Source organism: Sardina pilchardus, chromosome 16 (genome assembly GCF_963854185.1).
Source record: "Sardina pilchardus chromosome 16, fSarPil1.1, whole genome shotgun sequence".
Classification (NCBI taxonomy): domain Eukaryota; kingdom Metazoa; phylum Chordata; class Actinopteri; order Clupeiformes; family Clupeidae; genus Sardina; species Sardina pilchardus.
Window position 1 is genome coordinate 8,276,421 of NC_085009.1, and position 27,899 is coordinate 8,304,319.

Sequence of the window (27,899 nt, forward strand, 5' to 3'; positions counted from 1 at the left end):
CGGTCACCGCGGCCTGGAAACGGAGCCTGGGTATCGTATCACGCAGGTCATCTGACCGAGTAGCCTTTCATGTCGGGGCCAAGTGCCTCTTCACTGGTCAGGAGGGGAACATAGAGGTGTTTGAACTTCCTGTTCTCCGCCTCATCAGAGCTGATAAAGACAATTGCAGAAATTAACGTGTGTGTTGTGTGTGTATGTGTGTGTGTGTGTGTGTGTGTGTGTGTGTGTGTGTGTGTGTGTGAGTGCAACTACCAACATCATAACTCGCCACGAATGTAATAAGCCGTCAATGTAGCAATGTTAAGTAGGGTTCAGACCAAAGATTGGCGACGAGATGAGCTGCGACGTTCTAACAGCTTGCATCTGCGACTAAACGCGTTGAATGCTTTGCAGCGGCTTGCGACGACTTGCAACAGCGTGCAACATTTAATTCACACCGCTGCCTGCAACCCGGTTTTGTCTCGTCACGGATCATTGGTGTGAACTGGGCCTTGCACCTTTTAAACGTAGTAATACCACAAACGTTATAATAATTTCCTGCAAACGTAATAACTGTTACCAACAACGCAATGTTTATTACAGTTTCAGGACGTAAAGTTTGTGGAGAGCTAAAACAAAAGGATTACATTTACTTCCCACAAAACATAAAAAAAAAAAAATGCTCATTTTGCGAAATTCTATCCAGTTTTATCAGCTGTAGGAGTTTGTCACATAGGGTCACCACGGAAACGCACTCTTACAACCGATGAAAGATTTTTTATAACGTTGGTGGTGAACACGTGTCACGCTGCCTGGGAGGATGCGCTTTGAAATGCACATACGGTACGCATGCACAGACCACAGAGAAGCACCACCAACACGTGCACATTCATACAGAAATGCGCACGCGCACACACAAGTACACACACACACACACACACACACACACACACACACACACACACACACACACACACACACACGCCTATAGGTCTGCCTTGAAGTCACCCCCACCCACATGAAAGCCCTCTTACAAGACCTGTTCCTTCAACTGAACCTCTTTTACATGAAAGCAGCTACAGTACTGCAGGGCTAACTTTGACCTAAGGAAGCCTGGAGGCTTGGTCTTGTATAACAGCATGTCGAGCCCAGAGGCAGGTTCATAGGGGTGCATCTCATTTTTCAAATGCTTTCTTCCTCTTCAGCCTCATTACAATCCACTCTCACATGTCATGTGCTGATAAGGTTACCCCCGACTGACTCTGTTACCTGTGCAGGAGAAGAAGTTATGTTATTGTACCTTGCTTAAACACAGTTTGTGTGTCTCACTCGCTCGCTCTCTCTTTCTCTCTTTCTCTCTTTCTCTCGCTCTCTCGCTCTGCTGCCTCAGAACTCCCTGCAGTCGCTGGAGGAGGACCCCGTCTTCAACCCCTTGTGCCTGGGCACCAACCTCTACCCGCACCTGAGGATGCGCGGCCTGGCCTCCCGCCCGGCCCACCCCTACCGCCGGCAGGCCCAGACGCCGGCGCCCCCGGCCCACTCCCAGGCCCACTCCCAGGGCCAGGGTGCCGGGGCGGCCCACGCAGGGCAGAGCCAGCGCAGGGAGCCGCCAGTCCGGCCACCAGAGGGCTCCATGGCCCGGCAGGTCGGTCAGGCAGCCCCTTGTGGACCTCCAGTGGCAGAACCCCACCTCAGCCCTCCTCTCTCTCTCTCTCTCTCTCTCTCTCTCTCTCTCTCTCTGTCTCGCTCTTCCTTCCCCTCTCTCTCTCTCTCTCTCTTTCTCTCTCTCTCTCTCTCTCTCTCTTCCTTCCTCTCTCTCTTTCTCTCCTCTCCACGGGGCTGCCCTCTAAAGGGCCCTTTCAGTCGGAGCGGAGAGGAGAGGAGCGGCGGGAAGGGAAGGGGAGGGAGTGCTGCTGGGACTCTGTTTGTGTTTAGCATTGTGTGTGTGTGTGTGTGTGTGTGTGTGTGTGTGTGTGTGTGTGTGTGTGTGTGTGTGTGTGTGTGTGTGTGTGTGTGTGGACGGACGTGACCGGAATGCAGACTTGAACTGCAGAAAGGCCGAATGGTGCGTTAGGGCTGTGCAGGGAACAGTGAATGAGAGCAGCAGGTGTGTGTGTGTGTGTGTGTGTGTGTGTGTGTGTGTGTGTGTGAATGTGTATGGGTGTGTGTGTGTTGTCACTGCAAGTGTGTCTGTCTGTCTGTGTGTGCTTTCTTTTCATTACAGGTGTCCATTCATGTCTGTCTGTCTGTCTGTTTGTGTGTATGTGTGTGTACAGTTTATAGGCAGCCTGTGTATGTAGATGTAGAAATGTAGAATAGGGAAGTTTGGCCTGTGACAGCCAAGAATGAAACCAGCTTCTGCGGCAGTTGCTCAACACCCACGCATGCTGTAGCGCACACGCACACACACATGCACATATATACACACACACAAACATACACACACACACGCACACACACACACACACGCACACACGCACACACAAATGTAACATGGCCTCCATTTTCTATGAGGTATAGAATCAGAATGTGAAAGCGCGCGCACACACACACACACACACACACACACACACACACACTGCTGATCTAGTCATAATATTTACTGACCAGCACAGGAGCAGTCACATGCAAAGCTGTTTATTTTGTCTGGTCTGACCCAGAATAAAGGCCAAACTATATGACTCAAGCGCACCACTGTGACCCTGTCCTGTCTGCCTAGTATTCTGACCACTGAGTGAGTAGTTAGCCCTGTGTTATTCTCACCTAGCCTACTGAGAGAGATGCTCCTGTGTTTTGGGTATACTGTAGGCTGTGTTTGATCTGGCGTAATTGCAACGTTGCATACACGTTGTGACACAGATGTCGTGGGGCGATGGGTTGCGTAAGTGGAAAGACGATGTTGTGGCCGTCGGCCTGCGGAGGCTGTGGCCTGCGCCGTCTGTCATCATCCCGTCCTCTGCGGCCCGAGGGTGAGGGACGCTCGGACTCGCCGGCAGGCCGGGGCGGTCGGCATTCCTCTGTGCGCAGCAGGAATGTGGATGACGCGGCCGGTCTCTCTCTCTCTCTCTGTCGCTGTTTCGGTTTCCCATCAGCAGTTTCTGTCCTTTCATTGGTTCTTCTTTTGTTTGACCCCAGTTTACCTCTTCTCTCTCGGCTTCTATGTCTCTCACACAGATCTCTAACATGATCACTCTCTCTCTCTCTCTCTCTTTCTCTCTTTCCGTTTCTCGCTCTTTATAACCTCTTAAAGCTCCTAATTCTGTTTGTTTCTCGCTCTCACACACACACATCTTCACTCCTAATTCTGTTTGTTTCTCGCTCTCCCTCGCTGACCTCTTCAACCTCCCAATTACGTTTCTCTCTCTCTCTCTCTCTCTCTCTCTCTCTCTCTCTCTCTCTCTCCCCCTCTCAGCAGTCTCACGGGCGTCAGTCCCAGCAGGCTCGAGCGCGGGCGACCGTAGCGCCCCTCCCGCCCTCCTCCTCCTCGGGCCCCCCGGCGAAGATCTCCCGGCCGTCGCTCACCTTCTCCAAGCCCCCGTCCGCCTCCTGCCTGGGCGAGAGTGACGACGACGACGATGAACTCATCATGATACTCTAGCGTGCGCAGGTGAGATCACTGACGTATATCATGAAGTATACTTGACCGAGAAGCCTGATTTACAATTTTTGTACAAATTTTGTACAAGTGTAGTGAAGGTACAGGTCATTCCCCTGGCTTGAACCCCTTTTTTTCTACAGTATAGAATGGCTGCAATCTCTTTTGAGCAGTGGCGAACTTTGACACCCTTAAAGCCATGCTGACGAGCTGCACTCTGCATGGACACAAAGTACACACTGCAGAGTACACTAAGCCTTATCAGCTGTCAAATCTCTATTTATTTCTGCAGAAGTCCTCTCAGAGGGAGTGTTTGTGGCCATTGAGACCGACTCGTAGTTCAGCTGAATCATTCTTTTAGACACACACGCACACACACGCACACACACACGCACGCACACACACACACACAAACAGCACAGCTGTGAAGCATTAGCTCGCACGCGGATAAAATACTTCATTATGTCGGAAGAGACATGGTGTATGCCAGCCCCAGACACCATTAAAACAAGAAGCCCTCGTATCTCCGTTGACAAGCCCTGTCGCCTCATTAATTAGCACCACCATTTTACCTTCAGTGAGGAACATCAGACGGTTTTCTACACGAGCAAAGGCCTCCCGCCACACTCCCCCAGCGGGGAGGAGAGAGGGGCACTCGCGGTTATAGCCGCCACTGGAGCGCAAGTGGGATGAAAAGGAAAGTTCTCGACAAATATTTTCCTCCTCACCAGAAGGAGAATGCTGAGGCAAGCAAGAGCAGCGCAAATAAAATGCGGAACCGCAAACAATAAAACAAACATAAAAAAATGTTTTGCCGGGGTTTTTTTTGTTCTTGTTGTTGAAGGGAGTAGTTCTCCTCTCTTGCTCCCAAATAGAAAGGAGGTGAAACGTTACATGGCTGTGATGAGAGCGTAGAGGAAATAGTTAGTGAAGTGAAAGAGTGAACGCATTGTCACTCACTCTGTGTCGCTCGCTCTCTCTCTCTCTCTCTCTCTCTCTCTCTCTCTTCCTCTCCTTCCTCATGACCTCCAGGCTTGTGGTCAAAGGACTCCACTGTGCTCTGGGACTGTGACCACCACTGGGTGATAGAGAGCAAAAGAGAGAGAGAGAGAGAGAGAGAGAGAGAGAGAGAGAGAGAGCGCAAGAAAAAAAACAGAGGAGAAAAAGAGACATCTATTCATCCCTGCTCCCATAACTAGGAGCTGGTTAGGTCCTCTGGAGGCCGGCTGTTCTAGAAGGTGGGAGGAGGGAGAGGAGAGGAGAGGGGAGGAGAGGAGAGGAGAGGAGGGGGCTGGTTAGCTCTGCGCAGGGGTCGGGGTGGGGGTGGTGGTGGTGGTGGTGGTGGTGAGGGGGAGGGGGAGGGTACTGCTGAGAGGCTCATCAAAGCGCCCCTCTCTCCCTCTGAGCGCATGCAGTCCGTCCTCTCATTAGCCGGACCGCCATTCCACCCACCATCCGCTGCCCACTCCACTGCCGTGACCGGCCGCACGTCAAAGAGCCACAGGGGCTGTTCACACGTCCACCACACACACGTCTACACACACACGTCAACACACACACACACACACACACGTCTGTTCTCACGGAACAACACCCTCGAAGGCAAAGGTGACAAAATGACACCACTCTCAGGGCAGCATTTTAATGTCAGCCGTTTCTCTCTCTCTCTCTCTCTCTCTCTCTCTCTCTTTTTTTAAACCACTCAAAGACGTGCATGTAATGCATGCAAATCGTAACGGATTTTCAGGCGATGACGTGGAGTTGCCGTTGGCCCTCGTGTGCTCACCCCGAAGGTCAAGCCTTCGAGAAGGAAACCACTCGGCACCAACGGAGGGTTGATGTCGCCAGCATGTGTTGTTCTCCCCCGAGAGGGCCAGCATAGGGACCGTAGGCAGCACAAGGCATCGCTTAACAGGAGGGGGGGGGGGGGGGGAGAAAAAGAAAAAGGGGGGAAAAAAAGAAGTGAATAACCGAGCAAAAGAAAACACTGACACATCTAACAGCCTTCCAGAGGCATGCAACTTCAATTCCACATGCTGAGCTGGAGGTTCCCCTTGGGAAAACATGCCAGCAGTTTTAGTGCGTTTCGTTAGTAGTCCTTCTCCTTTGGGTTCAGAGACACACAGCAACAGGGCTACTGACTACACTGTGGTAAATTCCAGGGGAAAAAATCGCTTTAAATCCAGAAACTACATTTTGAAAAAGTGATACTTGAGGCAGTGTGAAAGTATTTCTTAATGAGAATTCCACAAAGACTTCATTCCTCTAACAGTCAACACACTCACAACTCTATTTAGTGTCTTGTGTGGTTACTGTGTGTGTGTAGTAAATCAAGGAGACATGACTTGTGTTGTTGAACCCATTTCAGCTCTGCCCCGTGGGGAGACAGTGGCCATGCCAATCTACCGAGAGACCAGATGTGGACGGGCTTCCGACACTCGTCTACCGGCTCTCCCTTGCTGTGGAGGAGTTCGTCGGCCCTCCTCAAAGTACTGTTGTGGTTTTGCAATGTGACTGTTGGTCACATTTCAAGGAAGGCCCACTCACGAGCCTCCCCCCTTTTTTATTGTTGTTCCCATCTGTGCAACTTTAACAAAAAAAAAATCTATTTCTCAGACTTGTCTTTATGAGAACGATGTTGCTATGAAATGCTCTCTAAATCATTTCAAGCTGTTGCTGATCTAAAGAATCAATGTGCCGGATACACATGTAAAGCCAACGGAATAAAATTCCAGAGCAGTCGAACTGTGTCTGACTTTTCCCAAACAGGCATGGCCCTTTGCTTCATCAAAGACCATTATTCACAGCAGCAAGAATGATTTTGTAAAAAAAAAAAAAAAAAAGTTTACATAACCGGAGAGAAGTGGGAGTCTGCAGTGCCCTTTTGACCAAATCTCCGTGGAAAGCGTAAGTGGAATGTCAGAGTGGGTAGTGGAATGACTGGAGATTTTTTCCATAAATAGCCTTGTTCAGAGTTCAGATTGAAGCAATTGGTACAGCAAATACAGGCGCAGTTGGCCTGATTTACCCCCATTCCAAACACTCCGACTATCTGCAAACATTCCATGGAGGTCACCTCAATGACATTTGTGTGTTGGTCCAATAAGCAGCAGACAGTGTTAACTTCATCATTATGACTCACACCGAAGAACTCCCAGGCCCCTGCAACAGAGACACGTTTTTGCACAAGTGGAAAGTAGTTGTAGCAGCATCCTTCATACTTAACATGCAGATTTGACATCAACAGGGTTGAATCATAACGGTTTCATAACATTCACTGCTGTGGTTTTCACCATTTGCTTGTGTGGTCTCATAATACCACATCGGATGCTCAGCAAACAATGCAGCTCCGTCATAGCAAAGCCTAAACATCATACAAATCCTTTCTTAAAAGATGCCTAACTAAATGTACTGTTAGTTTTGTGTGCTGGTTTTGTCTGGTCCACTATTTCACGAGTCGGCTTGACTCCTCTGCCCACTCTGTTACTTTTCCTGTCATTGTCTCAGAGCGACACAATGGAAACAGAAACGCAACAGCCTCGAAAAAGAGGAAGCCAAATTTAGAGAAATTGAACGAGCCGTCCAACTCAAAATTAACCCATCTTTTTTCTCATTTCTTTTTTTAGTCAGCATTGTGTGACTGCACTGCTACATCAGACAACCGCATCTGATAGGCAAATAGAGTGGTGGTGAGAGCCTTGGCTTGTGATAGATATTAGGTTCGGTTGACAAAAGGAAGCGGCCTCCGATCAGAGACCATTGAAGTCGAGTTGTACAAGAAAGTGCAGGTTTCATCGAGACTCTGAAATAAATCAGCTGCGCTGTGTAATAACCGGCCGTCTAAAGGTCACGATGGGGGAGGGGAGGTGCTGAAAAACAAGCCGAAGTACTTCCTTATCGGGGTGACCTTTCGAACGGCGACATTAATGCCACTTTTTTTTCATTACCGTGTTTACAAACAGCTGCCTTACAGCAGCAACATGCTAGTGTTTCATTAACCCTCTGAATGTAAATCAGTGGACACTTTCATCTTAGTTCATCTCAGCTGAAAGGATTTGATCATGCCGATAGCCATAATCTAATACCCATATACTGGACACGGGCCCACTATCACACTTCTGTGTTACATCATATGCAGTACACAGTCCATCTTGGGGAAAATACTACAACTACATCTAGCCTGGCAAGACTGGCCTCAAGCTAACAGTGTTAGGTATGAAAGCACTAGAGGGAAAAGAAGTGACACAGCAAAGATGGCACCAAATAGATTTGTGAATTTCTTTCTCTTCAGGTGTACCCTGGCCTAAAGGGCTTTCTTTTTTTTCAGTGGCAAACACATGAGGACTGTTTTTTTCATTCACCATATTCAGATCTGAAAGCAAGAGGAACAATGTGATAAATAGATCAGGGCTTTGGCAGGGCAGCGGGCCTGCCTGCTTAAGAAAATAACATCTCTAGACAGGGGGAAGGAAAGATTCAGGGAGAGGGGAAATCGAGAGAAAGAGAGAGAGAGAGAGAAAGAGGGGGGAAAAACAGACAAGGAACAGCTTGTGCTGCTGAGCGGAGCCAGGGGCAGACGTAAGATTAATTTAGCCAAGATTTTCAGACCTTCGCTTAAACCTTCTCTCTCCCCAAAATAAGGGCCCTTTTTTCCTGGACTGGTTAATATTCACCGGCTATGATGGCCATGCTCGAGCTGTGCTGGCGGCCTTTAGTGGTCACTTGGGACAGCCAGACAACGGAGAAGAAAGGATGGAAAGAGAGGATGAGTGGAGAGAGGGAAAGAGCATTCAGGGTGATTTCATGGCCTCTCTTGGCCTTGGTAACCAACTCGGAAACAAAAACACAAAGTCGTTAGATATTTTGGGGCACAAAGAGAAATTTCTAGAGCACTTTGAGGATGACGTGACGAGAGGAACAAGATGCTTTTCATCAGTTTGGTTTCTTTTTTTTTTATTACTGATGTCCGTATACATATTTACAACAGCACAGCTGTTTCTTTGATGGACATACACACACACACACACACACATACACACAAACAGTTATGGGTTAACTTCTCTTTGCATTAAAAATGATCTGTACATAGGAGAACACAGGTTTGGTTTCTGTGTAGTGATTTCCTGTCTATTTCACAATAGCAGTCATGAAATGTAAGACAGTCAAGGCAACAGGATTTGTTAAATAATTTACATTTTCCGTTCTCATATTTAAAAAGCATCACAGACTCATTTGCATTTGGGGAAGTGGTTCATAAAAAATAAGTGCAAAACTGTGTCTCATTCCAGTTAAGAGCATACTCTGACATCCACTCCAGAAGCTGGTCGTCAATATCCATTCCACCTGACGAGCAACGTCAACTGAAAAAAGGGACACAATTCACATTCATGCCCTTAGATCAAATGCAGCCATTTCTTATAATCCCTTCTGCGCCCAACTTGGACTTAAGATCTGGCTGGTGCTGTCTCTGTGGCCTAGTTAAAAGCACTGTGTCAACAAAAATCAGATCGCTGGCAACCATCTCATCGTTGTTGCTCGACGGGCCCCGTGTCAGAGGGTTTCGGAATCTAGTTCCACATTTCTCTCCTCCCACCTCACCAAAGTCTGCTGAAATGACACAACCAATTTAAAAGGCACAGAGGTTTGCCGACGACGATTTCGTAAGGGGATCCAAACCCCTCTCGAGGGTTATCGAGAAGGCTCAGATATCCCCCAGGTTGTCGTAGATGATGTCTGGGGAGCGAATGGCGTTAGGGTACCAAGTGTTGGCTGGAGGCTTAATCTTGGACACCTTGCTGTAGAGCTCCACGTGCTTGCTCACCACACCTGCACCCCCTCTATTCTGGTTGCCGTTACTGCCGCTGCTGCTGCTGCTGCTGTTGTTGTTGTTCAGGTTGGCGTTGGCCTTCCCATGAGGCAGTGGTGGAGGCTCTTTCCGCGGTGCCTTGACAGGCTTGGGGGCGGGCTTGGGAGCCTTGGGCCGGGCGGTGGCCGAGGGCTGCGGCTTGCCATAGGCCGGAACAGAGTAGTCGTCTAGCGAGGAGTTGTAAGGGATCTCGTGGCCCTGCGATTCGTCCATCCCTCGGGTCCTCCAGGCCTGCGCGTCCAGCCGGGCCTCGTCGTAGAGCGAGGGGATCGGCGGTAACGAGGTGGACTGGGTGCCGGCGCGGCCCTCGGGCTCGTCGTAGATGTGTTCGGCCCGGCCGCCCTCGGCCGGCCGTCTCCCGACCCTGTCCAGCGACATGCCGGCAGTCCGCTGGGTCAGGTCGAGGGTCACCCGGTCATAAATGTCCGAATAGAAGGGCTCGGGTTTGTTGGAGGAGTGTTGACGGCTCCCGCCCTCGTCACCCAGGGGTCGGAGTCGTGGGCTGTTGGCGCCCTTGATGCTGTCCACTGGGTCCGAGTACAGGCACTCGCCAGGGTTTGGCGGAATGCGCACCGAGTCGGCCGGCTCGGAGTAGAGATTGGTTTGGTCGTCCAGAGATGGAGGATCACTCCTGGAGCCTCGGTGGATGGGCGAGCGAGGCGGAGTGCTTCCGATCGGGGCGGGGGGTTCTGGCAGGGTGCGACCCTTCAGGTGCTTGCCGTCGGCGCCCTCCTTTCGGCCGAAAACCCCGTCGGCCGAGCCGGGCTTGCTGCCGCCGGAGCCGCCGGAGTCGCCGTCGGGTTCGCGGGCGTTTCCCTCGGCGATGGCGATGCGGATCTGCTGCATGGCAGGGCAGTCCGGGTCAAACGACGGGCAGCTCTGGTGGCGGTCCTCGGCCTGGGCTTTCTGCTCGCGAATAGAGCCCTCCACGATCAGGAAGATCTCGTTGCCCTGCTTGGTCTCAAAGGTGAAGTTTCCCGGACCGGATTCGCAGCGCCGACCCGCCTCGAAGGAAAACATCACCTGGAGATAGTTCAAAAACAGAGAAATGTTATTTTCTGTTCTTACTTTTTCTGCAGTCTGTAGCAAATACAGTATGTTGGAGTCACCTAATTTGATCTATTTATTTGTGTCCATGTTACTAACAAACACAACGAGAATAACATATGGTGCCATGGTAAAAACGAAGGCCTTGGTGGCCCAGTTCTCAATCACCACCTTCCTGCCCACTCTGACGGGAAAAGAGGAAGGCCAGTTTCCTGTACAAAGCTGGTTGCCATGGCACCGGCAGGAAGCAGACTTGGAAACAACTGTGGCTTTCGAGTTCCTGTCTGAGCTGTCAGATTTAGCGTGAGGCCCATCATCGGTAGTGAGGTTGCACGTGTGCACGCAGACCAATTCACACTCCCTCCCTTCCCACCCACATTCCTTTGGTAAGAGCTCAAGCCCATTCAAAAGGCGCGAGTATTTGCGTGGGTGATGTTTAACCTGGACTTTTAACTCTTTAACACACCCAGTTTGAACCCTGATATATGAGGAGCAATAGGAACCACATATTCAGAAGTCCATGGTCACGAAGGAATTGTAAATGAGACATGCAAAGTAAACAAAGGTGGATTGAGCCACCTTATCCCCAAACAAAAGAGATTTAAGGAGGACCCAGACAACCCTGTGAATGCACTTGGACTTGCACTTGAATGCTAATGGACTAGAGACAGTTGATAACTCAAAGGGACACTTCACCGATTAGCATTAATCTTTGTATCTTTAGAAAACCAGTCATGTTTTTGAATGGTCGTGCATCATTCCCTCAGTTTGCCTTGAGATGGGAGAAATACGGATTTCAGTGAAACCTATGAATAGGACTTACTGCTTTCAATAATGTAAAATTAAATTATGATTTTTACATCATTGAAAGCAGGAAGTCTAACATTGAAATCAGTATTTCTCCCATCTCAAGGCAAACTGAGGGAATAATGCATGACCATTCAAAAACATGACTGGTTTTCTAAAGATGCTAATCGGTGAAGTGTCCCTTTAAAAATGGCCCCCTACCCGGTCTCTTCCGTAGCGCCGCAGCAGCTTGTAGGGCCACACCAGCAGGCTCCTCTTGCTCTTGGGATCTTTGAGGATCAGGCTCTCCCCGTCGGCCTTCAGCCAGTAGCTTCCCATCAGGCCACAGCGCTCCGAGGCCTCTGTCCGCTGCACCGCCACCCAGAACTCGTTCACTGTGAGGGCCAAAGCACGGTTTAGTGTGAGTTAGGCTCTGAACATTACCATCTCTCACCAACATTCCTCCTCTGGGGTTAGAAACAACACATCATTAAGAGCAAAATTTGAGTTAACGTAGGCTTTGCCGTAAGCAAGTTCAAGTTCACGTCTTTGAATACTTCAACCAGCTTGCCCCTTGAACATTGTAGTTGAGTGTATATGACATCTACTGTACATAAACAAACCACAAGTGTTTATGGCATGCTTTCATGCAGAAAGCTGTATGTCCCACGCCATGGTTCTCTTGTGTAAATACGGCTTGAGAGTGGTGGTAATGACATGCATATGTTTCTACATGGCACAAGGTCAAAAAGAACCGGACAGAAGAGACACATAAAGCTAAACATACCTCCAGAAATTAGCAGTCAGTAACCAGAGGTCTATGGAGGTCTTCTGTCAGTGTAACAGAAGTATAGTCATAATGTCACCTACACCTAACTTGTAGACAGTGAATTGACCGTGTGGTCTAGCCACGACAGGCCTCTGTCTTGAGGGTGCGGTGAGATATTTTAACGGTGAAGCAGACCCACACAGCAAAAAGACTTTCACATGCTATTAGCACCCACTCCCACACATAAAAACACAACTAGCGGAGTGTCAGTTAACCCAGAGGTAAAAAAAATGTTGTTCCACGTATGGGCAAGCACTTTCACAAACCAACAACTTCTGAGACAAGTAAACGTCAGAGGCTGGCTGCACTGAACGCACAGAAGGGGGGAAAAAATCAATCTTACTTACATTTATAAGGCTTAAATCAACTTAAAGGAGCAGTTGATGCTAATAATCCATTACATTTCCAAATCAAATCTAGCTAAATTCTTCTCATGTTCCTCTAGCTGTTCGTCCCCTGTGGGCACTTTAACAAACTCCAGAGTTCATGCCAACTCCTCCCTCTGTAAACAGATAGCAAAGTGCCTCGGACCGAGTCATATACGATTCCAACCATCCAACAAAGGGCATTTGTTTCAGGAACATGAAATAAAGGGTGTATATTTGGCTGTTGAGCTGTAATATCAACAACCTTTTAGCCAAAACTGATTATTGTGGTCTGTGCTTTTGCACAAGTATGACTTATCACCTCCCTTTCCTCAAAAAAAAAAGAATTCCGGGGTACTTTGAACATCTTAAGAAATACCAATACTTTATTATTCTCAGTGGATACAGTGACCGTGTTCACACACTGACAATAACAGCAACCTGCAACACACAATGAATAGCCGGGTAGTAAAAAAAGTTTAGTGTGGAAAGCTGAACACTTTGCACCCTCAATGGTTGCCATCTTGGTTATGCAGAAGAAAGGGAGGGGTCTTTTCCTACAGTGCTCCAACGATGATGCTTTGATGTCGGCATTGTATACTTTCACAACGCCTGCATACGGTTCCAATCGGTTGTGCAGTTTCCACAACATTTCCACGTCGTTGAGTAGGAGTCAACGTGACCCGATCAAAATTCACACACTTGTAAGTACATAGTGCACACAGTGTAGAGAAGGGACGTACTCTGAATTAGACAAAGTGCCTGTCTAGCTATTGACAACCTACAATACAAATGGCCGTCTTCAATTCTCTGAAACACTTGAATTCAATCCCAGTAATGAGGGAAGGGACAGGCCCAAGATGGGATTTTGTTGCCCTCACCATGGTAGTAAGAATGTGTGTGTGTGTGTGTGTGTGTGTGTGTGTGTGTGTGTGTGTGTGTGTGTGTGTGTGTGTGTGTGTGTGTGTGTGTGTGTGTGTGTGTGGCTATAGAAGACAGAAGGAGATCTTCCTAACAGTAAGCGTAAAACACATTAAAACTTAAGGCCCTGTTTTTCACTAGGTTGTGTCTAACATGTGACATGAGGGAATTACCCTTCCCCGTTCAAAAGACTGCCTGTCAAGGAACCCAGATGCAACAGGAAGTGATGTAAGGGAGACCCCTTCCTGTAACTGTGGGGGTAACTATAACAATGTGCAACTGGTGCCAGTATTCCTCTGACACAAGCCTAGCTCTGCATGCACGTCAGTGAGAGAAAGACCCAGAGAGAGACCCAGTCTGTTCAAATTTGCCTTGTCACACTAAAAAAGAGGCATTGACATTCAGTATGCACACAGAGCCAAAACGAAAACATCTAAAAGAAGTCTGCTTCAGAGAGAGTCAACGTGGCAGTAGGCCACAGAGGGAATAGCCAGCGGGAAACTGTTCTCTCAGATGTGTTGACAATATTCAAGTGATCGCATAAACTGTTAAATAACAACGCATTGTGTCATTCCAGTATCATTTGCACTCATGCGCTCAAAATCGCTAGGATTCCTTCCATCTCATATGTCACAGACTAAGATTAAAAAAATATGAAAATATGTGATCTGTTGTACTTTCATTATATTTCTACCTGTATTTTGTCAACAATAAAAAGAAATTAGTCACAAAAAAAAAGTGATCTGTACTCATATTCAATGTGCTTAAAATATCACTGGTTCAATGATGCATAAAAACCTGATGCACATCTTGCTGGTCTATAAATGTAAAAGGCTACCCTGTACTGTACCTTCTTCTCTTGAGTAGTAGATCAGGTTCTCAGCCATCTGAAGCTCTTGTCCATTGGCGTCGGTTGTGAGGGACCCACTTCCTCCCTGCAGTGCACAAAACAGAATCAGAACCGAACAGTACAGAACCGAAAGTTAAGACGGACCACATTCCAACTTCCCAGCACAAAAAAACAATCATTTTTCCTGCAGGAAACATTGCTGAGGAAGTGGAGTGATTTCATGTGACCGCTGGAGATTGACAGTTGTGCAGATCTTGGAGGCCGTTATTGTTTTTACACTTCCCTCAGCACCACAAAAAAAAAACACCACTCCACATGAGTTCCACATGACTGACAGAGGCGTAGTGACATAGCTGCATATGTCAAAGGCAGAATGCAGAAGTGCCATTGAACTTGAATACTTAAAAATCCACAGACATGAAATGTCATCCGAGAGAGAGAGAGAGAGAGAGAGAGAGAGAGAGCAAGCAAGAGCTGTAGTTTTTCCCCAGTCAGTCCAATGGTCATACAGGTCATTCTTTCAGACAGCTCTCGTGACCCTGCTGTGGACATGTGACGTGTGGGTTGCATGGAGGCAGTGGACGCGGGCCTTCTTAACATAGTCATGTACAGGACCCGGCACAACACATACGTTATCGCCCTAGCAACAGGAGCTGGAGAGCAATCCTAGAATCCAGGCTAATATCTTCAGCGATACGAAGCTTCAAAAATGTTCCTATCTTGGAGGTCAGCAGTGTCTTGGGCCCTGGCCTAGCCTTACTGATGCCAGACGAGATGCACTTCTTTTGTCAGACTCACTGCCCGTCTCCCCCCTCTGGCATTTCATGGCCTTTTGGTAGACCGAGGACAGGGTCGACTGTCGAATTGACTGTATTCTCACTTTTCTTTGTTTGTGCAGATTTTTGCTGATGCTATATTCTACCCATTCAAACTCTTTAACATAACTAATTTTAAAAATGTTAACAGTTTAATTCAACAGTTTGCTTAGCTAAAATGTGTCTTGCTTGTCCCCCCATCTGTGACAATGCAGACCACAGAGCCACTGACTCACCAGGTCTGTGCATGTGTGAAGCTGTTTGCACCTTTGGTAGTGTGGTTGCACCTCTGCCTTATATAAACATAAGAGATTAAAATACGATTGAATCACCATGTGCAATGGAAAAACTAAATATAAATCAGCAATATTATATACCCTCGACGTCACGTCCTTGACACATTTATAGGGTTCTATATACGTCAGAGTTTTCAATGAAATCGTCTTTCTTTAGATAATCTTATTTGCAGCCTGAGTACCCCAGTTTCTCTTTCACTTTGAATACACTCTCTCACACACACACAAACAAACAAACTAACACACAGACACACACACCCACACACACCCTCACCTGAAAAGCTATCTCACACATCTTCTCCACCCAGTCGGTGGTGACGTGCTTCTCGGCGGCAAAGACGTGCGTCTTGTCGTTGGTCTCCACACAGAAGGCGGCCATGTTCTCCTTGGGGCAGCTCTCGGTGACGGCGGGCAGGATGCTGATGCACTCGGACAGGCGGATAATCTTCTTGTCCAGCTTCTTGGTGTTGGTGGGCTTCTCGCTCCCACTGCCGCCACAGTCGTAGAACTCCAGACGGGCGATGCCATTCTGGCTGGCCGGGTAGAGCACAAACCAATTCTTCTTCCATTTCTGATTGAATGAGAAGAAGAAAAAAAAACATGTAAGGAATTAATTTGGTGACTGACTGAGGGTACATTTTTGTATATGTTTGTATGAGTAAACGCACACCTTGTGAGGTGCTCACGGCGGTAAATGAAAGGTTAAATTTAAACAAAAGTGTCATGGCACACTCGGAACTTAAAGATTTTTATTGATACATTTTTGTATACACATGTGTATTTTTTAGGCTTTTTGCCTTTAATTGACAGGACAGCGGAGACAGACAAGGAGTAAAGAGAGAGACGAGGGTGGGATCGAGAAATTATTGCGTGGGAATCGAACCCAGGCCCCTGCGGTGACCCCAATGTGGTTAAGATGCTGTCACTTGCACCGCAGTTCCCCCATAATTCTTATGAAGCACTGCTCAACAATATTCTGAAGCAAAATAAGAACTTCCTCCTCGAGACGCCAATATTTGGAAAGACTGGGCACCAGCCACTTGCAGTAAACAGAAACTCCTGCTCGATATCACTCAACATGTATGCTGTAACACTGAATTTATTCATGTAACACTCAATAAACAGAATATCCTGCTTTATAGTGCTCAACACGTACTATAACACTGAATCTATCCATGTAACACTCAATAAATCACCACCTCCATACTTTTATCCTAAGCGTTTTACAAAAAAAGGGAACCAATCAAGGTATAGTGCGTCAAGGACATGTTAGTGCAGCAATAAGTAGCTTAATACTCGCATACTGTATGTGTCAAGTGTCAGATCTAGAAAGGGGGGATAGTCAAGTGCTAAGTGCTAGAATTAGCATGTCTAGTTGTCGGTAGTGCGAGGAGCAGAAAGTACCCTCTGAAAAGATGGGTCTTCAAGAGTTTTGTGATGGTAAAGAGGGATGCCCCTGCTCTGGTAGGAACTAGTAGCACATTCCACCAACAGTGAACAACATATGAGAAACGTTTGGGTTACCCTGAAGGTATGGGTAGCAGAACCAGACCTCATTCATTTGAGGAGCACAACAGTCGGGAGGTGTCATATGCCTGGACAAGGGCTTGTGTAATTCAAATTGTACCAGTCAACAGACTTGATATGTCAGATTCAGTTTTGTCAATGCAGTGGGAGTCAAGGAAGTGTCTTTATAGTTGCAGTGGGAAGACTGGGCCTGAGAATATATGCTGATGAGTAACAGATGCAGATATGGAGTTAGTATGGACAGCCAGAGCAAGGGCCGGTGCCAAACACAGTTATCACCTCCCAGCAGATACAGTAAGAGCAGAGGTCAGCCCTTGGCCTTGGGGAAACACGAGAAAAACCCAACCAGGAAGTAACAAATCCGAACCCAACCGGGAAGTAGGGAAAACCACATACTGTACATTCAAGGGACCCTTGATGGGGAATCTAATCTCAGATGCCTGCAAAAATCCAAAGTGCCTCAACACACACACACACACACACACACACACACACACACACACACACACACACACACACACACACACACACACACACACACACACACACACACACACACACACACACACACACACACACACACACACACACACGATTCAAGCCAAATTTTAAGTAAAATCACCAATCAATCAAAACTAAGTTTCGCTCTAGAAAGGAAAATGAAATCCTTTTGAAGAATTACGGTCAGAACACTTAGATAACCAAAGGAAACTTAACTGTCAGTGAATATCAGGGGGTTTCCTCCACCAGGACAAACGAGGGAAGGAAAGCAGAGATTGCTGAAGAAAACAATGCCCCCAACAACAGATCCCCACACCTGCTGTGAACATGTTTGTCTTCACAACAAATGAAGGAAACAAAATACTCAAACCATTACAGAAAATCTGCGCATTTCACTACAGGACTTAACACACCCAGGAGCAGAACATGCTGTCCAAATGAACAGAAGACATCTTCAATCTGAAGGCGTTGTATCCGCTAACTCTGAACAATACTAGATGTATTCAAGGTCACTGGACATTTAAGAACTCCTACACAAACTGGAGCAGCACTTTGGGAATTTCCCTTTAATTAGCTTTGGATGTGTGTGTGTGTGTGTGTGTGTGTGTGTGTGTGTGTGTGTGTGTGTGTGTGTGTTGCATGTTTGGGAAACTGATAACCTAGCCAACATCTCAGTATGAATCAGCTTGTTAGCATCCGTTTGCTTAGGCAGTAGATTCAGAATGCTAATCTTTTGGGCTTGCCACCATAGCTCAACATGTCTCAACAGTCAACACATTGCTGAGGTTAACTGAACCTGTTGATTACAACTTGGGCTAATACTAAAAGACACTAACCAAGACAGAAGCTACTGGAATGACCACAGCCTTTAATGGGTTATGATTCTCAGTAGACCTGAGCCAAATCAAAGCTTGAATCATCCGCCACTACATTTTGGGCCTTTAGTGTAGATCGTGTTCATCCCATAACCACATATTTTAGGTCTCAGTGTTTGGTAGATTGTCTAGTTTCAGTATGCTTTTCCAGATTTAAAACATGACAAATAACCTTATTTCACACTGTAAAACAATTCTACATACATAAATGAATTGTACATTTTCCTAAATCTGAAATATCAATTGGGCTTGTCTTTACATCACCGAGATCACCACCACATAATGCTGTGAGAATAATAAAACCATGGGTGTTAATGACGTGACTTGGTTTTGGCTTTAGCATGTGTGTTGGACTGATACAATAAAGCGTTCACACAGGAAGACGATGTGACGGTGTGACGGTGTGGGGGCTTTAACCTGCGTAACACTAAACAATATTGTTCAGTGTCTCAATTTGTCAGCATGTCTTCATATGCCACATTCTACTAGATAGAAGATCGAGGATTGTCGTTCAGAAACTCCCTCCTTCCCACGCACACGCTCACTCTTTTTCACTCTCTATCTCTCTCTCACACACACACACACTGATGCCACACGTTCTACAACTCCCCGCAACAGCACATGTGTTAACAGCAACTGTCACAGTAAAGGAAATGTGTGGGATTACCCAGCATCCTCAGCTTCCTCTGATAGAGTGCAGGTGCAGGTTCCATCTGCAAGCTTTCCATAGGACAGGGGGAGAGGGTGAGAACTGACCAGTTCATTCAACCACATAACCAGGGGACAACCAAGATAGGCTACCATACAAATCTGAATGCAAAGCACACACTAATCCTTAATTTTCATAACACACACACACACACACACACACACACACACACACACACACACACACACACACACACACACACACACACACACACACACACACACACACACACACACACACACACACACACACACACACACACACACACACACACACACACACACACACACACACTGGTATGATGTCACTGTCTGGGTCTGTCAAGTCTACCACTTCTCTTTTCAGAAAGACTGCCTTATTTTTAACACAAAACAAACTGCAGAAACAACTTTCCATATTCTCTTTTCATGTTCAAGTTAGATTTGCCTAGTCTAAATATAATACTGCCATGGCGAACACGTTTGCTTATCAAGTTTTCCAGCAACAACTCTTGTATGAAATCTGTTATCATTACATTCATGTCTGAATATTTAATATAATTACATTGTGTTTTGGAAGGAAAGCAAACATTTCAAGATTTAATTCCATGAGAGTTTCAGGCAAGTAACGTGTGAAAAGTCTGTTGAAAGCAGTGGCTAAGAAATTTGCATTTATGCTCCGAATAGCCTAACGGTCACACAAGCATAAGTAACAACTGCCTGTACACATCAATGATGTAGCCACAATGTTCAACTTTCAGAGGTCCAACAAGCAAACAATTCAAAAGTGTATAAAGACCACAAACTTTTTAATTATGTAGGACAACATTATCAACGTAGACATAAGAGTCTGACGTGCGCGTTTCTGCATTGACGACATAAGCCTTCCTGCTTAAACAAAAATGTGGCCAAACGAAATGACAGTTGAAGTGCGGGCTGCAGTCCATCTTGTCAGCACAGTACGGTACACACTGCGGGGAAAAATCCCTCCAATGTGCATATGAGCCCTTGAGCAATGCCAAGAGGGACAGCCACCTGACTCACACCGCACAGACGCCACCTCAGCTCCATATAAGGAGAGGAGGGCCGTCATCAGCCCAACACGGTGCAGGATGGAAATTATGCAAATCGGCAGAGAGAGAAAGAAAGAGAGAGTGAGAGAGAGAGAGAGAGAGACTTCCTCAAAATAATTCGTCACTGTCGAATCATACAGAATAATGTACTGGTTGTGTGTATGTGTGTGGGTGCAATCACACATGCACACATGTGAGTGCATATGCACACACACACACACACACACAGACAAGACAGTCACAGTCAGTCACACGCACCAATTCAGCAATGCAATACCAATCTGTCTGCAATGTTGCCTTAAATTTTGCAATAAGCTTCGGGGTGTGAAAACCATCATCCATTCTACCGGTTCCAAGTACACAGACTGAGAAGTAACAGCCCTACAGTTCCTGTTCCTGCAGCCCAAAAGCCAATCCAAATGACTGGTGTCTGGAGAAGCCAGTTTGCCATCAGTGAAGATCATGAAAGAGCATGACCTTCCCTTAAGGTTGCAACTCATGTCAAGTCTCAAGTGCATGCCCTCATTTGCTGCCAGCGGCTGCTGCCCACGTCTCCCCAAGCGCCTCAGACGTGCGAATCACAGCTACAGAGAGGAGTGAAGGAGGTGGGGAGAAAGAGCTGAGGACAGGACGTTATAAAGCGAGACGGCGAGGTTTCAACACGATGTCATGGAGGAGGAGGAGGAGGGTGGGAGGTTGATGAAGAGAGTTTCTGCAGAAGCAGCAGTTGCTTTAGCAGCAACAGGCCCACGTGAAGCTAAACTCCTAAAGAGTTGCTTGGGTCTGTCTGACAAGTTAACACAGAGGTTGACATTCAATTCTCAGAACCTCCTCAGAAATAACAGGTCTTTTATATAAATTATATCAGTAGACACTGCTGGTATTATCGTTATACATCAGAAAGAGCTCATTTGGGGAACTTTAAAAAAAAAAACATTGCACATACCCATTTGCTCAGCAAGATCTACATCGGCAGGATGCTTGTGGAACATTTGCGATCTGTTTGCTAACATTTGCTACTTGTTCTGATTCAGATGCCTGATCAAGAGACACAGCTCTCCGTCGTTATCTCCACAAGTGTTATTTACGACTGGCGAGGCAACTAAACAAACACTGACTGAGAGTTCATATGTGAAATGACTGCAGGTCAATGGAATGTGATGAAGTAGATCAGGTCTCAGTGCTCGCGAGGAAAGAACCTCAAGTGTACGGTTCCCTTACCGCCTTTTGAGCAAAAACACCTGAAAGGTGCCACTGTGAAGTTTCCTATCTAAGCCTATGGCAAAGATGAAGTTTGCAGCATCACACCTATCCAGGAAACCAAAATAAATAGGTGAGAAATGTCACATTACCGAAAGCAGCCATTTACTGGAAATGCTCCTCCCGATGTGCAAGTTGGAGCCTTGCATGGCACCACCCTTCATCACCGGTGTGTGTGCTTGTGTGTCTGAATAGGTAACCTCAGAGACATTCATTTGTACAGCACTACGAGTACTCCGAAGAGCAGAAAAATTGCATTATTTTTAGTCCATTAGCCATATTGGATACTCTTTGGCCAATTTGAACCGTTTTGCTCATTTGTCTGTAGATTCAGTTGTTTGTTTGTGTTTGTTTGTTTGTTTGTTTCTGTGTTATTTTGTGCCACTCCAAACATCAAAATTGTATGCATATTAAATGAACAAGATGCGTTCATACATCTAATTTAATATCCATTATGTACTCTCTACAATTACTGGGGTTTGAAAGAAATCCGTATTAAAGCTGCTAATTATGTCTGTTTAACTCAGTGCTAAAGATACCTAAAACTATATTGAATCATGTATGTAAACGTTTACTTACAGTATCTACAAAAGATTCAAGACTTTTATTTGTCATCGAACAGTTGCCTGTACAACTAATGTTTTCAAGGCCACAGAGGTCCAAAGAAGTCAAAGACTGGAAGTGACAAGTACAAAAGGATTATCACAGCCATAAATAGGGCATCATAAATAGTAGTCTATAGTGACAACATGACTATTTTGTAGACTAGTGTCGCATACACACACCAATTACACACACGCAAAGCACTAAACCTCTTCACACCCACACACACACACACACACACGCACACACACACACACACACACACACACACACACACACACACACATACAAAAGACTGTAAGAAACCGTGTCAGTGGTGTGGTGCATATAGAGTTCTGACTGCCCAAGGGTAGAAGCTGTTCTTCAGTCTGTTTGTTTGTCCTCTGAGGGATCTGAACCTTTTCTCTGAGTCTGAGGGCAACATGCTAAACAGGTGACGGTTGGGGTGATGGTGGTCTTTTATGGTCGCCCTAGCTCTGAAACTGCTGAATATGTAGACTGATAATATTACCCGTGAAAAATACCAACTGAAACTACAGTTCAATCACTTGCCCCATTTCTGTTCTACATTATGTCAAATAAAGACAGAAAGAAAGAACAGCGTATTGATACCGAGAATGAAGGAAATGTACTACTAACCCATAAAACATGACAACATCTTAAATAAATGTAAAACTAGGGCGATTCAGAGAATACAGTGGTCCTTTCTTCATCAACATTTCCATAAATAAAACATTAACACCGTCCCTCGTAGAGAATCTGAGACCTTTGCCTTTCTAGCACAAACACATGCATTGAAAATACAAGCACATTTCCTTGTTGTGATCACATTATGGTGTCAGTGATGAAGGGTGAAAAGCAGAAAGAGATCATAAAAACAGGGTACAGAAGTGGGACTTTATGAGATTAAACTACCTTCAAATGATCCATTTTCAACACTGACAAGTAGGTCTGTAACACCTGAATGCAACACGAACAAGCTACCATCACAATTGTACATCCACCCACAGAAGCTGATGCTATCACTGCTGTTTGTACATCAATCAGCAAGGTCATGCACAATCTACAGTAAGTGGGTGTAGTAGCATGGTCCAAGGAAGATCCCGTTAACTTTTGCAACGACTGTTTCGTTATTTCTGACATAACACTGGGGAGATGGGGCATGTTGGCTGTCGAGCTTTGGTCTCTCTGAACCGGGTGCCCTGTCAAGGTCTACCCGTTTCCAATCTGCAAGACAATCACTGTGCCCTTGTACATAGGGGCCTGTATCAAAGCAGAGAGCAGAGTTGGAGAGCAAACTGACTACATGTGAGAGATTCTGAAACAGCTAACAAGGCACATTCTTCTGTAATAAAGGCTGCTGCCATCGTCTTGCATCCCAGAAGGTGGTGTCTGGACAGGGAGTCAGGGAAGGAGAGAGAGAACGAGGATGGTAGGGAGAGGGAAGGAGAGAAAGACAAAGAAAGTGTGTGAAAGTTTCTGAAGTGTTTGAGTAGAACATGAGTGTTTCATGCATGTCCATGGCCTAAACTCTAACTCTATCTCACATACACACACACACACACACACACAAATAACTGATGCTCGCACCCTCTTCCCTTCACCATCTTTTGCTTCACCTCATCACATGGTCATCGCATTACTCTCTTTCCTTGATCCTTTCTTTTCTTTTCACCTTCCTTTCCTTCTCTCTCTCTCTTTCTCTCGTCTTCCCCCTCTCCCCACATGTCTTGCGTGGATGCAGACAGTGTTGATTTCTGCAGCTGCAGGCGACCCGAAGAACACAGGGCCAGAGGAGGCTGTGGGCCAAAGTCAACATCAGCTCTCCTCCCGCGCACACAAACACACAGCCCGGGTTTGGGCCCCCAAAAAATCCAGGCCATGGGGCGTGCAGCCAGCCTGCCTGCCTGCCTGCCTGCTTGCCTGTCGGGGTGAGCGAGGGGCTCCTTATTGTCTCCCAGGCCAACAAACAAAAGCCTCAAAAGCCTATAATGTCAGAGCAAGGAAATGCAGGGCAGTGCGGACCAACAGGGGAACGAACACACATTTGGAGTTGGCGTGCCAGCTAGGTTTCAATTTTTGGAGAGGGAAGGATATTGTTTTGGGGATTTGTGTTGAGCCAAAATACAACGGTCAAGTCGCCTGCCCTTTGTCCCACTCACACGGAAAAAGAGACAGAAGAAATCTGTTATGAAATGCTGCTCGGACTGGGTCTGGCCATTCTTTAGGAAGTGGTGGTCAGTGGGCAAGTAAAACAAAACAGCAAACCCTGAACAGGAAACAATGACTAAAGGCATCATCATGTTATGTTATACCATTTCCTGAACCCTTAACTTTAATATATTTTTTTAACAAAAGATTTCTAGCGCTGTAGCTGGATGAGAAGTGGACACAAATCAAACAGTTTGGCATCTGGTCTGGCAAACATTAGGATCAAATGAGGTGTACGTGGGGCTCCGTCCAACTCTGGAATTTGGTGAAGATGAAAAGACTGACTGGAAAGGAGCCTCCGCCGATTCCGACAAGTGTTTGTAATCAAGCTCAATTCAAACACACAGCAGCATCTGGGCTAAGAGCAATTTTCTTCCTCCCAAACACACACACACACACACACACAGAAAGTGATTGAGAGAGAGACAGACAGACAGACAGACAGACAGACAGACAGACAGACAGACAGACAGACAGACAGACAGACAGATACAGACAGACAGACAGATACTGTAGATAGTTAGAGGCTGGCAGAGAGAAAGAGAGAGAGAGATGCATGGCTATAACACCCCTGATAACTCCAATAAGACCATATCACTTGGCACAGGAAGCAATGTTTCCATAGTCTGATGGTGGGCTATGCGGTCATCCCTCTCTGGGAGCCATGCAATGCAATCATGCCTCGGTAAAAGACAGGCTTGGTGGAACCGAACAGTGATTTAAAACGACAGTCTGCTGCATCTAAACCATGTGTTTGGGTGAGTGTATGTATGTGTGTGTGTGGTATATATGTATGTGTGTGTGTGGTATATGTGTGTGTGTGGTATGTGTGTGTGTGTGTGTGTGTGTGTGTGTGTGTGTGTGTGTGTGTGTGTGTGTGTGTGTGTGTATGTGTATGTGTATGTGTATGTGTATGTGTATGTGTATGTGTATGTGTATGTGGGGGGTGGGGGGGGGGGGGGGGGGGTGACACACCAATTGATGTGCCAAAGAAACACTGCGTTTCCAGTTGAGACATGGCTTCTTCATCCACCAGAAGTTACCATGGGCTCGACAAACAATGATGAGCAATCGTATTAAGTGTTGACCGAGCGCGTGCCCGGTGCCCACCCTGCCTTTTTGGTCACACCCACCCGGTTGCCCGCGGGTGAAAGAATGCTGCCAGTACCAAACACATTCGGAAAGCTGGAAAGTTGTAGTATGAGCCCGGTACACGAAGCAAACTGACCAACAACAACCTTTAAGTTAGGATATTTCTCATTCTGACGTTAGAATTGAATGTAAAGCACAACGTGTAGGCTACAATTATGCGCGTAACGACAGAAAGTTAACGGCAGTGCTGTCATGCAACTAAATAGCCCTGTTTTCATCAGTCTAAACGCAAAGTCTAACCTATGTACACAGGCCTAATGCCATGACCTCGAACAAACAGACTATATAGTGAATATCAGTCCCAAACAACATCGCTATGGAGTTTGGTGCTATATGATTTAAGTACTAGTTTTCCAGCCTTGAGACTCATTCATGTGACCACCTCATGTCGCAGGAAGAATGGCTGTGAATGCTCTAAAGCCATTTCACTGTGGGCTTAAAAAACAAGACGTCCTCGCCATTGCATGACAAAACCCTCGCCTAAAAGCCACCGTAGGGGACTGAGAAAGGCAATAACATTTGTATTGCATTACCAAAAGGACATTGAACCATTCCTACGCCGAAATACACAATAACTGAAGCATGGGTGGTGTGGTTGGTATACTATGAAGCAAGCAGCCAGAGCTCTCTCTGACACCACCTCAAAATGTTTATGTTTGTAACTATAAAGTTAACACAAACAGTTGTTGTGACGGAGTTCTCTAATTTAGAAAGTTTATGGTAAAATGTTGTTGTCCTGTCAGACAGCCTTGAGGTAGCCTACGTTATTGGAATGGCTGTATGGCGTTCTTACCTTGCCGAATTTCTGATGTTGAACATAAAGTTGCCCTTCTTTAACGTGCGTATCCATCTCAGCCTTTCCTCCTATTCGCTGGTGAAGACGTTATATTACAACTCGATATTGTGTTGAACAACTTAGTTGCTGAATCCTTTCTGACTTCCTAAAACATGAACTTCCGCTGGCCAAGTATGTGCAACACGGACATCTTTAGTGTAAGTCATTTGTAAGCAACAAATTAGACATGGAGGTATCCAGAGCGCTGTTTGCTAAATGTTGTAAAGTTAAGATTATCCAACGCCTAAAGTCGAAACGGCGCGCGAGCCTTGTCCGCGCTCTGCTGTCGCCTCCCTCGCGACAGAGGAAGCGCTCTTCTTCAGCTCTAGACTCAAAACGATGATTATTAACAGGAGTTCACTACGCAACTCCCACCTACTTTTTTTGAGCCGCCTGCGAACCTCATTGCTGGGCCTACATCCTGTGTGCAGTCACAGCATGGGCATAATGTAATCTGGGGTGTGCAACCTACTTTTTGGTTTCTTTCAGAATAAATGCAGTATTTAATTTGCCATAAATACAAGTTGAGAACACTTAAAATATAGAAAACATGACCCTTAATTCCCCCAAAACATATAGAAGTTTAAAATTAAGAGACCTTTTGCAAAAGTGTCTGTGTCATATCAGTATGACAGCAGTGAGTGGAGTAGCAGGCTGACAAATTAATCAGGCTGTGAGCATTGGGTAGTTATGAACTGTTACATGTGCATAGTCCTTGTTTGTTTGTTTGTTTATTTGTTTGTTTATTTATCATCACAGTAGTGAGTGTCATGATTGCCAGTGAGGTGTTTTTAAGTTTTTAAGACTGATTCAGTATTCCAAAGCATGTAATATTTCCTAAAGCAATATGGTCCAGAACTGATACAGGGGACACTATAGCCTACCATATCAATGAATACATTGTTAGTTCATCAATGGTCCACATTTATTCAGTGACTTGCAACTGATTCAGGAGTACACAGAAGAACATTTAATTCCCTTTGGAATCAAATCCTGATCTTGGAGCTTTCAGCATCATGCTTTTGCAGTTGACCTATAGATGCAAGCATTTCACTCCTTCTTGGAATGCTTTACAGTCTTGTTGGTCTCCTAAAGCTTTTGTATTTCCTGTTCCTAATATCTGTAAAGCAATTGTAATGGTACCCTTCTGGCACAGTTGTGCAGTATGTATGTTACATAACGGTTGTACAATGTCAGAATGAATATGGGCAAGAGGCAAAAAAAACAGTACTTCAGAATTGCTATTAATGATTATTCACCAATTTAATTGATTAGTTACCAACATGATTGATGGTTACTATGGGATGATAACACAAGGGATGATATAAGTTAGGCCTATTTTTTGTCTACCCAATAGAAAGTGTTGAATGAATGATAAATGAATATGACATTGGTAGAAAACAAGGTCCCGTACATTTTGTGTATGAACTGTGTAGCCTAATTTCCTCAAGCATAAACCGGGCCTGTGTAGGCATTGCTGTCATGTTGGTCATGTTAATTTGGCTATGCATCATATCCATCTTCCTTCTGCCTAACCACAGCAACGGCATGTTCAGTTAGACAGGATGTTGATTAATGTGCATGGCCTCATTGAGTGTGGCTCCTGACTGGGTGCCGAGTTCACCTGTACAATGGACAGATGGCTTCAGTGTTATTATGGCTTTCTGCTTAGTGCCATGCAGTGGCACTTATTTCACTTCTTTGCAGGTGAACTGTGGATGATGATATCTCGACTCTTGGTGATAACTATGAACAATCACATTATTATGTGTAGGCCCATTGCATTCATTGACTGCATGGGTTCAGGTAAATCAAGCATGGATACA

The 27,899-nt window shown here is 46.0% G+C and overlaps 2 protein-coding genes across 2 annotated transcripts in view; one reads left to right on the forward strand and one right to left on the reverse strand.

Moving 5' to 3' along the window:
• The window catches only part of m1ap (meiosis 1 associated protein), a 28,980-nt gene extending 24,635 nt beyond the window's left edge, over positions 1-4,345 (forward strand). Inside the window, exons 9-11 of the mRNA XM_062516571.1 lie at positions 1,370-1,624; positions 3,392-3,586; positions 4,153-4,345. Coding sequence (XP_062372555.1) covers positions 1,370-1,624; positions 3,392-3,577 — 441 coding nt within the window. The 3' untranslated portion in view covers positions 3,578-3,586; positions 4,153-4,345. The remainder of the gene's footprint in view (positions 1-1,369; positions 1,625-3,391; positions 3,587-4,152) is intronic.
• A 4,171-nt stretch (positions 4,346-8,516) lies between these two features.
• On the reverse strand, positions 8,517-26,424 carry dok1b (docking protein 1b). The gene is made up of 5 exons (XM_062516866.1): positions 26,032-26,424; positions 15,624-15,920; positions 14,239-14,323; positions 11,496-11,668; positions 8,517-10,463 (listed from the first exon to the last, which is right to left on the reverse strand). The coding sequence occupies exons 1-5, from the start codon at positions 26,086-26,088 to the stop codon at positions 9,276-9,278; spliced, it is 1,800 nt and encodes a 599-aa protein (XP_062372850.1). The 5' UTR covers positions 26,089-26,424; the 3' UTR covers positions 8,517-9,275.
• Between the last annotated feature and the right edge of the window lie 1,475 nt (positions 26,425-27,899).